Source organism: Agelaius phoeniceus, chromosome 1 (genome assembly GCF_051311805.1).
Source record: "Agelaius phoeniceus isolate bAgePho1 chromosome 1, bAgePho1.hap1, whole genome shotgun sequence".
Classification (NCBI taxonomy): domain Eukaryota; kingdom Metazoa; phylum Chordata; class Aves; order Passeriformes; family Icteridae; genus Agelaius; species Agelaius phoeniceus.
This window is the reverse complement of record NC_135265.1, coordinates 141831189-141843800: the sequence shown is the minus strand read 5'-3', so window position 1 is coordinate 141843800 and position 12612 is coordinate 141831189. Positions and strand designations below refer to the sequence as shown.

The window sequence follows — 12612 nt, the reverse complement described above, 5'->3', positions numbered from 1 at the left end:
CCCAATCCAAGTGTTTCCCAGTCTTGAAACTCTGACATTCCAAGAGGCAGACCCAGTGAGTTGTGCTCCTGCACTCGCTCGTGGCACTAAATTTCTCTCCTTGTACCTGATCTGTGGAGATCACAAATCTAGTAATTCAGAGAAAGCACTGCTTAATTCCAGCTTTCCATCTCCTTCTGCACTACCACTATGGCATCCTATAAAAACACTTTCTATATGCAGCCATCACAATAAGCAGTGTTGAACTATAGTAGGTGTCAAAAATATCAATTCCAGACCCTGAGTTTCCACTAGTGACTTGGAAATTCTCATAAAGTCTGTGTTTGATTTGGATGGGTCAAAGACACCAAATCCTGGCTGGTTTGTGGGACTTCCCCCCCCATTTTCCAGACCTCCCTCCCAGCACTGGTAATTGCTCTCCTGGCTTCACAGTTTCCCTGCTTTCAGAATCAAAGTCTATACACGGCACCTTCATCAACACAGAGCAGAAAGAAAACAGCTGCTGCCCTGGATGGGGTAATACCCACAGTTCCAACTGACTGGGCTCCTTCCCTCAGGTAACTGCTGCCTCTTAGGGCAAAACAGCTGGAGAACACCTCATTTTTGCAAGGAATCATAGAATCACAGAATATGCTCAGTTGGAAGACACCACAAAGATCATCAAGTCTGGTTCCCAGCCCTCATAGGACCATCACAAGAGTCACACCCTGTGCCTGAGAGCATTGTCCAAACACTTCTTGAGCTCTGTCAAGCTTGGTGCTGCGACCACTGCCCTGGGGAGCTGTTCCTGTGCCCAAACACCCTAAACATAGATTAGATAGCAGGAGAAAAACCTTTTCCTGATATCTAATCTATGGCTCCCCTGACACAACTTCAGGCCATTTCCTCAGGTTCTGTCACTGTCACCACAGAGAAGAGATCAGTGCCTGCACCTACTCTTCTCCTCATGAGGAAGTTGTAACTGCAGTGAGGTCTCTCCTCAGTCTCCTGGCTGAACAAACCAAGTGGCCTCAGCCCCTCCTCATCAGGTTTCCCTCAGGGAGTCACAGATCTTTCTTACCTTCTTAAACTAATTTGTAATGGAAGCAAATAAGTAAATAAAAAGTCTAAGTGTGAGAAAAATTGTAATTAAAACCTATCAGTGGCAAAGAATTGCTCACATCAAGTTTATCAAATATTAGTCTGCTGAACTGAAGTGGATTCAGTATCTGTGGAGGAGTTCTGGGTCTTCTGCAGGAACAAGAGGCTTCTAGGACAACATACTGTCTGACCCAACCACATGGAAAACACAGGCCACACCACTGCAACCAGTAAAACCACAGTGAGCACATCATTTTTAACCAAAGCATGGATGACCTCTTTACCTTACCTCTACAAGGTTCTTTGCCACTGTCCTGGCATAGTTAAGGCATTGCCTGTTTCTCTTTTTTGCCTTTTATTTCCTTCAGTTGCATAATTTTGAAGTAAGGGTGGTGTTTTTTTCCACATGCTTGAAATTTTGCTTAGCCCTGACTTGCTTCAAACATATGCAGAAACTCATCTATTGCAATTCTCTGTACTGTACTTGTAACAAGGTACGTGTGTCCAAATTATCTCTTGCCCCACAGGATCTGCAGGGAAAGGTTTTCCCTTTGCAAAAGGCAAAGTCTGTTTGTGTGAATTGCTTTTTTCTTGAGAAGAAAAGACCCACTACAACCATCTGAAATCTACCCAGCTGTTTAGCACAAGGACCATTGCTTATCCTCCTGCATGGTAACATTACTTGGTGACTTCAAAGGCAACAGCCACAATGTTTTGAAATCACAGCTTGCCATGCACTCATTTATAATTATTAACACACACCAAACTACACACTTGTATGTGATGTTCACAGGCTAAAATGTCAGTAAGAAATGCTAAACATGGAACAAATCTACTCACGCTAAGAAGAAAACATTCATTCTAGAATAAATGATGAATCTCTTGTGCAGGGCAAACCTTCTTTGAAAGCAAACACTGAAGGCCAAGATAAAAGCCTCCATCAGGTTTGTTTTAGTCTGATTTCCAGTAAAGTTTTTCCAAGTTAAAGAGAACATAAACACCGATGCAAAAATATCCTACTCCTAAGGCAAAATGCTCATGAGTTAAAGCCATGGGGTTCCCTTAAGAGACTCACAGACCCCTTAGCTCACTTCTAATAAATGGCAGAATATTGAAAATTCATCCAAGTCATCTTTGGTTCCAGCAGAGCATGGCTTACAGAAAGCCAACCAGACAAGCCATCCCTCTTGTGGGTTACTGCATTGTAGGTTACTGCAATGGTTAACTGCCCTCAGAATGAAAGTGTGTGTATCAAAATTTGCCATTTGAGTTAAAAATGCCTTCAGGTCCCAGGAACTGCTTTCATGGTTGTGCTCTGGACATGCTTCAGCAATACCATCAGACTGTTTCTCCCCTTCATGCTAATCATGGGTTTATGTCTTGTCCCCATCCAAAATAAGCAATGTCTTCATTTCAGCCCCATGGAGATCACAAGCAACTGAAATCAATGATTTCCAACCTTTCACTAAAGATAACTCTGATAGCATCAGTTATTGAAAACAATACCAAGGTCATGAACACATTCTCTAGCAAAGAAAAATAGATTTCCATGGTATCTGCACAAATGGAAATCTCGGGTGTTCTTTATCTAATTTTGTCTTTAAGAGAATACTGTCCACTAAGGAGAACTATGTATTGCACTTAAGAAAAATTAAACTAATACCAAAAATGTCCTTTTTTTCAAGATGTTCAGCTGTGAGCATAGTGTAAAATAACACATTGTTGTGCTTTTTTTCTTTTTTAATCCAGATGAAGCTAAAACTGGAAATAAAAATATTTAATTGACAAACCTGGCAAAAGTTCCATTTAATTCCACTGAAATTTTGCCATCACAGCTGTAAATGTGTCTTTTGATAACACATGTTTAACTGGCTCTTTCATATGAAGCCAGGAAGCAAATAAGGATGAAGCTGTGCTTGAGAACAGAAACTTTCCCAGTGACAGTTTAGGTATTTATTGTACTTTAATCATAGTGAGATGGGCTGAGTAGCTGTAAGTTTTATTCAGCACTTCAGAACACATAAGAGCTGAAGTCCATTCAGTAGTAGAACTGCACTTTCAAAGCATCTGAAAGTTAGCAGTGCCTGAGAATAATTTTACTATGGCTTTTCCATTTTTCCACAAAGTTGAGAAAACAAGCCATGTATTATAAAAATAACTGAAAACCAAAAAGAAGAAAAGAACGTGTTGATTCTTTTGGTTTCTATACCATTTTGCAGAGGTGCAACTATTTCCTGGGCACTCAGAAGCCAGACACTAGTTTAGTCCCAGATCATAAACAAAACCAAAACAAAATATGTTCAAACTAGCTGAAAGGAGAATAGAAACCACTGCTGTGAGCTAGTTAAAATTAAAATAGAGATGAGGGCTGTGAATAATCAGTGTTTGGGTTTTTTCCAAACTCCTATACTTATGCAAATAAGCAAAGAGCAAAATTCTAGTAACTTATCTGGGATTATGTGCTGCAGGGGCCTGGTAATACAACGTGGCCTCTCAGCTGGCAACAGACACTGAGAACTGGATCTGTCAAGAGAATGACTCGTCCTTTCTCACTGAGGTGGTCTTTCCTGGAAGGACCAGCTCAGTGTGTTACTAGTGAGAGAATCCCACCCAGGAATGGGACATCATGGACATAGAAGTTCAAGTGGAGGTTTCTAGCAGAACTCCATACACTCAATCCATGTCTCTTTCCAAAGCCTCTGATTAATGCTTGGCAGAGTGACAAGGAAAACAAGGGAAAAGAAGCTGTTGGCCAGGCAAGTTTGCAGGGAAGTTCACTGATGTCTCTCCCTGCTGACATTTCCAGTACAGCTCTCTTTGGTGCACCATTTCTAACCAGTTCCACACCTCCTTTCTGAAGAGCACCCTTTTTACAGGCTGGGATTGAAGAGGTGGTAGGCAAGAGAGATGAGCTGAAAGAAACACCTGGCCTCCCCCCACCTTTTTATCTTCCTGCTCTACCAGAACCTTGCCACCTTGCCACTCAGCTCAGAGCCAGTAACAGGCTCCTGCAGCAATTCCAACAGTTTTAGTGTTGAAAAAGCAACACTACTAGGTAAGCAAACAGGTGTTTTTTCCTTCTAATGACTGTTCTTAGCACACTCTGTTGCAGGACATTTTCTGAACTTAAACGTGGAGCCTGACTTTCAGAGTTGCTAATCTGGCACTGGGCTTCAACATTAAATTGGCTTCATATACAACCAAAATGCTGATGATATTAGTGAAAAGAAACACATTTTACATAAAGACTTCCAGGTGGCTGGCTGGAGATCTTCAGGACAGGATGATACATTGTGTTTGCTGAACAAGTTCAATGCAAACAGTGTTTCAGAACACAGCAAGGGATGGAGTCTGACTCCATTTACCCTCCTCTCTGTTGTCACTGCAAACTTTAAAACCCTTCCTTCCATCCAGAAGCTGAGCAATTTTAGTCTGCTGCTTCTGTGTAGGATATGTCATTAGGAATCAAGTAGGAATTGGGAATCCATGAAAAACTTCCAATCATTCTCCACAAGCATGAAGCTGGTTAAATAATTTCTAATTTTCATTTTTGCATTTTAGGGTTAGCTTAGAGAAATGGATTCAGAAATACCCTAAGAGTCTGCAGCAAAAGGTATCTTCCTGCCCAGTAAAGTGCTACAGCATCAAACACACATCAGTCTGAAAGTTCAGTTGCTTCTGAAGAAATCGAATCCTCAAGGAGCAATAAATTAATATACAATTTTCCCTAGTTTCTGAAGGAGCTCCTTCATCTTTCTTCCAGATTCTGTTCAAGGCTGCAGTTATATGAATTTCCTAAAATCCATTTCAACTCCAAATAAACCAGCCAATTATTTTGTCTTAAAGTTTACACATGGATTCTTGAAACAACCTCATTTTAAGCTGAAAATATTGTAGAACACTCCCAACATTTGGTATCACATTTTATGAAAATCTGACTGCAGTTCTGAAGGATGCTTGATTAGAGCTTTCTCTACCAAGTACAAAACTCCCCACAAGCACTACCTGCCAAAATCAGTCCCTTCCAGCATCAGTTATCCATATAGAGGGGAAAGGGTAATAGGGAGAGAAGGGGCAATATTCTTTCTAATGTCTTTTTATCCTTTCTATGCTCTGCTGCAAATGCTGCTTCCCAAACATTAATATTGTCTGCAGTGGGCCAACCCACATCATATTTCATTTAAATGACTGTATCTAATCACTCTGGGATCCCACAATGTGTGTCTGGACATCAGCACAGCAAATACAATGGAAAGTACAGAACATGTTGGACACGTTCCTTTTTTTGTAGCCTGGTGTTTTGGTTGTCCCTTTTCTGAAATCCTAGCTTGAAAAACCTCGTCCCCAAAAAAAGGGAAAGATCTAAAATATGCTGGTGTGGAATAAAATATCCTGAAATCTGCATTCAGTGTCTCTAGACCACCCTTTTTAGAGTCAGTTCCTTGATTGCTGTCTCTTCCAATCTTCTTTTCTACTTGTCTCACACTCCCTCATTCCTCTGCCTTTCCGGACAGTGCCTGGTTTTCACTCAGCTGGAGCAGGCAACAGCAGGACTGAAGGGTCAGTACCTGAAACCTCACCTCTTTTTTCAAAATGGTGATGGAATTTACAGTCTGGAGGGCAAGACTCACAGGTTCACTCAAAGATTTTCTATTAAAAACAATGTTATAGCTATGGTCATAATGGCTACTGTGAACTGGAACTACTATTAAGCTCCTGAACAGTCTACACAGGAATTAATTTTTAAAATCCCAGTTAGCAGATTTTGTAACAGCAACATCAATTCACTGCTTGTGAATGTCACATTTGTCTCTTGGGTTTTTGGTCACCTCCTTACGTGCTGTTCTTCAAAGCACTTTCACAATTATAGATCTACTCAGTATTATGTCCTGAGGTTAGTGCTACTCTGGGACACAAAAGATAGCCAGGGCTGCACAGAAAGAGAGTAAATCAAACATGGAACTTGTTTTGTTATTCAACAATGCTCGTGGAGGAAAGGAGAATGAGATCTAGCCTTCATATGAGAATACAAAGAGAATTCTTGTAAATGTAAAGTGTATTACTTGTCTCTGACCTCACTATTTCTTCTTCTTGATTCTCTCAACCCCTCAAACTAGGAATTTTTCCCTCTTCTTATCAATCTTGCTCCTTTCAGGTGGCCATGACTCAGAAATTCCTAGACTGACACATTTGAAGTTATCAGAAAAGCTCAGCATTTCCCCATGTCAGTTTTACATCTGACTTTCTTCAATTGCTCTTTTGCTTGTACATTTAGGGATTCTGCTCACTTTGAGGTCTTACCAAGAAGAAACATGATGTGATGGGATGTGCACAATTAAATTCCACCAGTCTTCAGCAGTTAAACATTAAACCTCTGTCTGGTCCTACCAAAACACACTTGGCAAAGCCTGCATAGCTTTCATGACAGAGTCTCCAGAGCCTTCATTATGGTCTGTATTAAGCTCACTAATTAATTAGTGAGAAAATGTTGCTTTCACATTTAGACAGGACACAAAAGCTGTTAGAATGTATCATGAAAGGAAGGTATTTGTGAAGTAGGAAGCCTACCTCTTTCTCCTGGTCTTCCTGGCTGACCAGGGCTCCCTGGAAACCCTTGCATGCCTGGTGATCCTTGCTCACCCTGTGGCCCTGGAGCCCCTGGCCGACCTGGCTCACCAGGAGGCCCCGCGATGGTTCGAGTTGAGACAGACTGGCTTGGGATCTGGTTCAGAATCGAGTTATATCTTGCCATATGACCTGTCAGGAAAAAAAAGTAGCAGTGGAAAATCTGGTTCAGCAAAGTTTCAGCAGAGTACTGGCAGGTTCTCAAGGCTGTGGTCTGTCATGGTTTGGTGTTATGAAGCTGTGCACTTGTTGGGGGAGAAATAGTAGGCTACAGAGTGCACAGAAAATGGAAGAGCTATTGTGCAGGATTTTATTTTCTTACTTTGGCAAGGGTTGGGGGGCTTTTGTATTTTATGTCTATAAAAATTTAAAACTGGTGCAGCAGAAGCTTCTGTAAACTGTAATAGCTTGGAGACAATTCCAGCTTTTTTTTCAGAAGGCTGATGCTAATCAGCTCTAGTTGGACACAAATCCAGTTGAACGTAAATCTAGTTGAAACATAAATCTCAACTGTCTAGTTTAAAACAAACAGATCCCCTTGGATATTTTGCAAAGTGTCATATTTGTAAGTAGCTGTGGCAGGGAAAGATCCATTCCAGAGAGAGAAGCATGTGGACTGTCCGTGTACTTGCCTTGGATGAGCTGCTCACACACTTGACGAGCAACAGCCCGGACCATGGCCTGGGACTGGAGATCCCCCTGGAAAACAACAGCAGCAGAGTCATGAAACAGTCCCGAGCTGACAGCACTTTGAGCAAAGCAGGATATTTATTATTGCTGAGACATCATATCCTCACAGATGAGAAAGGAAAGCCAAAGAAATTTTGTGATTTCACTGGTTCCCATTTCTCTTTTTGGCCAGCAATCAGAGGTCTGAGAAGATAACCCTAATGAGAGATTTGGAGGCATGCTCACTGCCACATACTTCCCACCTTGAAAACATTAATATAGCTATGTAAAAGACCATGTCTGGAAAAGAAGGAAAGTTTGCTTAATTGCAAAGAGAAAACTACTGTGCCTGTAAACACAGAGACACATAATTTTTTTGGAAAAGTTCTTTATGAGACAGAAGGCCAGGCAGGGAAAAAAATGCAGCTAACATGAATGTAGACTTACCCTTTCACCCCTTTCCCCCTTAGCTCCAGGAGGACCCTATGAAAAGATTTAATACAAAATTAATTCCCATTTTGTTCTGTTCAAAATTTTAACACCTGAACTCTGTCTGCCTTGCAGATTTGTAGTAAAGGGAGAAGAAACAGGCAATAAGCAAGGTTTCAGGAGGTTATGTGACAGTGACAAATACACTTCTATCATTTCAGTACTCAACAAAATGTTCACCTTTGGCAATTACATGGGAACAATGACTTTCACAAGTGTTTTCTGCACACTGAATTCACTTATTCAGAATGATAGCAAGGCCAGGCCACCACATGATGCATTTCACATGGCTGAAACAGGTCTAATTTTTGCAAAATACCAGCCTGAAATTTGATGTCCTGGGACTCTGCATCCACTATGAACAGAGCAAGCAATGGGATTAAACTGCACAGAAAATTACACTTGACATTAAGGATAATGTAATAGTGTAATGATGATGAGGAGGATTATGGATTGAAACAGGCTGTCTAGGTCACTTGCAACTTCACCAATTTCAGTTTTTGGGGTAGGCTACATATTTCTCAGGAACTCCTGAAGCAAGGAAAGGTCTGTTGGCCAGAGCCTGGTGCTAATAACACCAAGGCCACAGGTTTGATGCCTGTATGGGCCAAACACTTGAGAGCTGGACTTGATGATCCTTGTGGTTCTCTCCCCACTCAGACTGTTCTGTGCTTCTGTGTAGGTAACCAGCTGACAGATACCTGGTTAAGCACAGCTTACTCTATCCTTGGAGAGAGGAAACTCCTACAAAGACTAAAAGACTATTTCTAAGGACTATTCCATAACTCTATGTTTTGGAATAGAAAGCTCAGTAATTTTTCAGCCACCTGTTTATTTCTGCACAGCTAGAGTCTAACCATGCACAGCAGAGTTCTTGCATGACTCACAGGAATATCTACATTCTAGAAGATTTTGTTCAGTATCTGGAACATGTGTTTGGACAGGAACTGCATAGTCAACATGTTATATATTTATAGTAAAGGTTCCAAAGCTCATCAAATTTCCTTTATAGATTCCATGATTACACTTAGAAACTATGCAGAACTGGGCATTTAGATTATCTTTGCTTATAAATTATCAATCAATTTAATTTCACTTCCACTTAACCAAATAAAAATGCTTGCATTGGCCTAAATCTCCAAACCAAACTGGATTTTGGAAAAAAAATTCTATTCTACAAATAGAATTTACAAATAGAATTTACAAAAATACACACTGTTCCACTTCGAAGTCTTTAAAAATTAAATAGGATGTTTACTGTAATAGATGGGAAAAAGCTGAGCAGGCTTTATAATTAAACAAGTAGTCAAATGTTAAAATATTAATACATAATATTGTCTGAACACTTACAGAGACAAAAAAGTCCACTATAAATATTCTCTTTTACATAAAATACACATTGATTTCATAGTTGCATTCCTTTCTTCCAGTTATTTTTCTTTCTGAGGTTTTTAAAATAATTCATAAAACATAACATCTGAGAAATAAACTTAATATTGGAGGTTCCTAATAATAATTTTAGATATAGAGGATATAATTTTCCAAAAATAACATAAATTATATAAAAAACACTAGTCATTAGTCATTTGTTCTGATTTAAACACAGAGTAACCTCAAAAGCCATGTTTTTATTCATATATTATTTTCACAGTTTGGAAATCAGAATAATATTTTGGAAATATTCAGGTTAACAAAGACTTGAATTTCCAGAGAGTCACTGGAAGGGCAAAGGGAAAAAAAGAAGAATGTAATTACACAAAGACTTCAAATTCACATAGTTGTGTTTTTAACTTCTGTGTTTTAATCTTGTGTTTTGACTTTAATCCCTATATTCCAAACATTGTATGTAAGATCAACAAATATATTTAATTACAAAGAATGAACAAAGAAAGGTCAATATGATGTTTAACTTAGCCACTAACTGCAAACAGACCATAGGCAATAAATATTGAGGAGTTCTGTCAAACAGTGAAGCCAGGCTCAGAAACCAACCAAAGCACAACAGCAGACAGTGAAATATTAATTAGTTTTACTTACAGGAGCTCCAACATCACCTTGTGGCCCCTGACTTCCAGTAACACCTGGAACACCTGGAGCACCAGGTATGCCCTGTGTGGAAAAAGAAGAGGAAAATAGTGGTGATGACAATTGATATCCATCAGTCCTGATGAGAAGTAGTACACAGGCAGTTCTGTCAGTCAAGGACTGGAGATTCCCAGAGAGAAAACTAAAAAATGCCATTTGCAGGAAAAAGAGCACCATAAGCACAGCTCTGAGAAAAGCACTTTAGAAAAATAACTTGGTTTGCTTTCTGGAACAGGCAGAAATTGCTGAACCACTGGACTGAATCCTGTGATGTTAATACTGTGTTCAGGGGGGATGACTCAGAATGTTCTTTGTAAAAAACAACAAGATGGCTTGGAGAATACTCAGTACAACCAGCAGCTTCATTTAATCTTTTAAATCTATTAAGAAGGCATTAACTTTGCCTAGCTGCCCCAACTGAGAAGGCTGAGACTGATTCTGAAGGCAGCATATATCCTGCATTAGATGCTGGATGTAGCCTCTGTTATCTTCCTTGATTACTCTGTGGGAGCACCTGTGCTCACCTCCAACCTCTAAGCCAAGTAAAATTTGAGGGTTCACTTCAGCTAACAGTCCTATGGAATTTTTGACCAAAAGGAAGTCTTGTTTCAAATGTTAAAAGCAGTAATACCCTCTTTATAGTGCAGTTGCTTGACTAAGAACAAGCTATCAATCTTGACAAAACAACTCTCTCCCCTTCCTATGGGAGACTTTTTCTTCTTGAGCTAAGTAGGAGTGGAAAGAAATTACACTGGACAAGCAGCTCTCTGCCAACTCAGTGCATCATGAGAATTCTGAATTCCCTTGGCCTTGCTCTATCCACTGCAGCATAGATAACAGTGTGATCTGTAATCCCCCCAAATCCTGCTGACTTTTGCAGTAAGAAATTCTATGGGTAGTACTCACCATTGGGCCAGGAGGTCCTTGTGGGCCTGTGGGTCCATCCTTGCCAGGAAAGCCCTACAAAAGATAAATAAATGCAATTTCATCAGCTTTTTATATGTACGTCATGAATCTATTCTGTTTAATCCAGAAGAAATGTTTTACTTTTCTTCTTTGGTTTTGTTTTGCTTTGTTGTTGTGTTGTTTGTTTTTTTTCTAAATTAATACCTGTTGGTAGTGGTCTCTTACAAAAAAATTTCCTTCTTTGCCCTGGGGAGGTTTATTTCTGAAAAAGAAGCTTACCAAGATTAAAAAAAACCAAAAAACAAACAACAGCTAGTCACGCAACTTTTTTGAAGAAAAATCAATACAAAATTCTTCATACTGGCAATTTTCACCTCTGAGTGAATTTCACTTAGAACACTTCTGCAGGGAAACAAGAGGATTTTTGCTGTCAAACCTCTCTACCACAAGGTCACATTTCTACATCTGTTCTCACTGGCTGCAATCATTCCCAGTGTCACTGATGAGGTGCTGAAAGATGGCAACAGAGAGTGGATCTCTGTGCCCAGCAGTGCTGCTCATGGGCTCCAGCCATCCCCGAGTCCTGCTTTGGGAAGCAGTGAGAATGCTCATGTGGTTTCCATCAGGAACGTGCCTCAGAGCTTCCAGAAACAACAGCCAAAAACTCAAGATAACTTGGAAACTGGAAAGCAAGTACATCACAGAAAAAAAGACTGACCAGATGTAGAGGAAAATACACTATTAATAAAGTATTCTTTACTTCACATAAGATAATTTAGTTAATACAAATTAACCAATGTGTGCATTTTGTATCCACAGGCTAAAAAGCTTGGGTTTCTGACCAGCCTGATGATTAAACAATTCTTTAATTACTATACAGCCTGAACAGGAGATATATGGTTTTACCTCTGGCTCAAGACCAATTTGAAAGGTGGTTTATGCTAGAAAGCGTTTGGTTTATTGCTGAAATGTTTGAAAATGTTTATAGCGACACACAGAGTAAAGAACATTCCAGGCCTCAGTATCTCATGGAGCTTCAGAAGAAAAATGTACAACTTTTTTGGTTTGTATTTTTTTTCCAAATCATTGTTTCTGACATGGTTTTAGTAATGAATATAACCTATACTACTAGTTTTATGCTTTGCACAGTTTGGAAACTATTATTCAAATCTGCAATCATATGGCATAAAAAATGGCTGGGGAATAATATTATCTGCCATATACCTGGAAAGGTTTTTTAAAAGCCCTAGTGCATGGGTGTTTTGATGATAAAATAAGCCACACAGTCAACTCCCATTATGTTATCTAGGTATCCTTAGACTTGAAAAGGAAACATCTTCATATTCCACAGGGTAGCGAGATGAAGCTGACACCTTCATATTTATGTTTCACTTTTTAAAGCAAAGATGTAAAACTTCTATTTATTTTTGCTCAGTTCCAAAGCAGGATGAAAACTCATTTGACCCTTTTAAGGGCTTAATTTAACTAGGAGGAAGGAAATATAGTGCTTTCCACTGACTTCTAGGATCTAGTGTGGAGTCACACAAGCTTCTAAAGAAAAAGAAAACCGTATGTCTTTCTCTTCTCCCACCCCAGTCAAAGAGCAGAATTAACAGTATGATCAGCAGTACATTTTCTTGGAATATATTTCACAATTTCTTTCTTCTGAGCATTGCTCTTACTCCTGGCTGCTCAGTAATCACCTCCTGTTTATTCTCCTAGGGTTTATTTCTCTTGGCATTGTGTCTGTATTGCCCA

At 39.6% G+C, this 12612-nt stretch overlaps 1 protein-coding gene across 5 annotated transcripts in view; it reads right to left on the bottom strand.

Moving 5' to 3' along the window:
- COL14A1 (collagen type XIV alpha 1 chain) overlaps window positions 1-12612 on the bottom strand; it is a 113878-nt gene that overhangs the window by 3987 nt on the left and 97279 nt on the right. For all 5 annotated transcript variants that reach the window (XM_077188564.1, XM_077188571.1, XM_077188553.1 and 2 more), the window contains 5 exons: window positions 10855-10908; window positions 9901-9972; window positions 7822-7857; window positions 7338-7404; window positions 6649-6837 (listed from right to left, as the gene is read on the bottom strand). In XM_077188564.1, the coding sequence (XP_077044679.1) occupies window positions 6649-6837; window positions 7338-7404; window positions 7822-7857; window positions 9901-9972; window positions 10855-10908 (418 nt within the window). The remainder of the gene's footprint in view (window positions 1-6648; window positions 6838-7337; window positions 7405-7821; window positions 7858-9900; window positions 9973-10854; window positions 10909-12612) is intronic.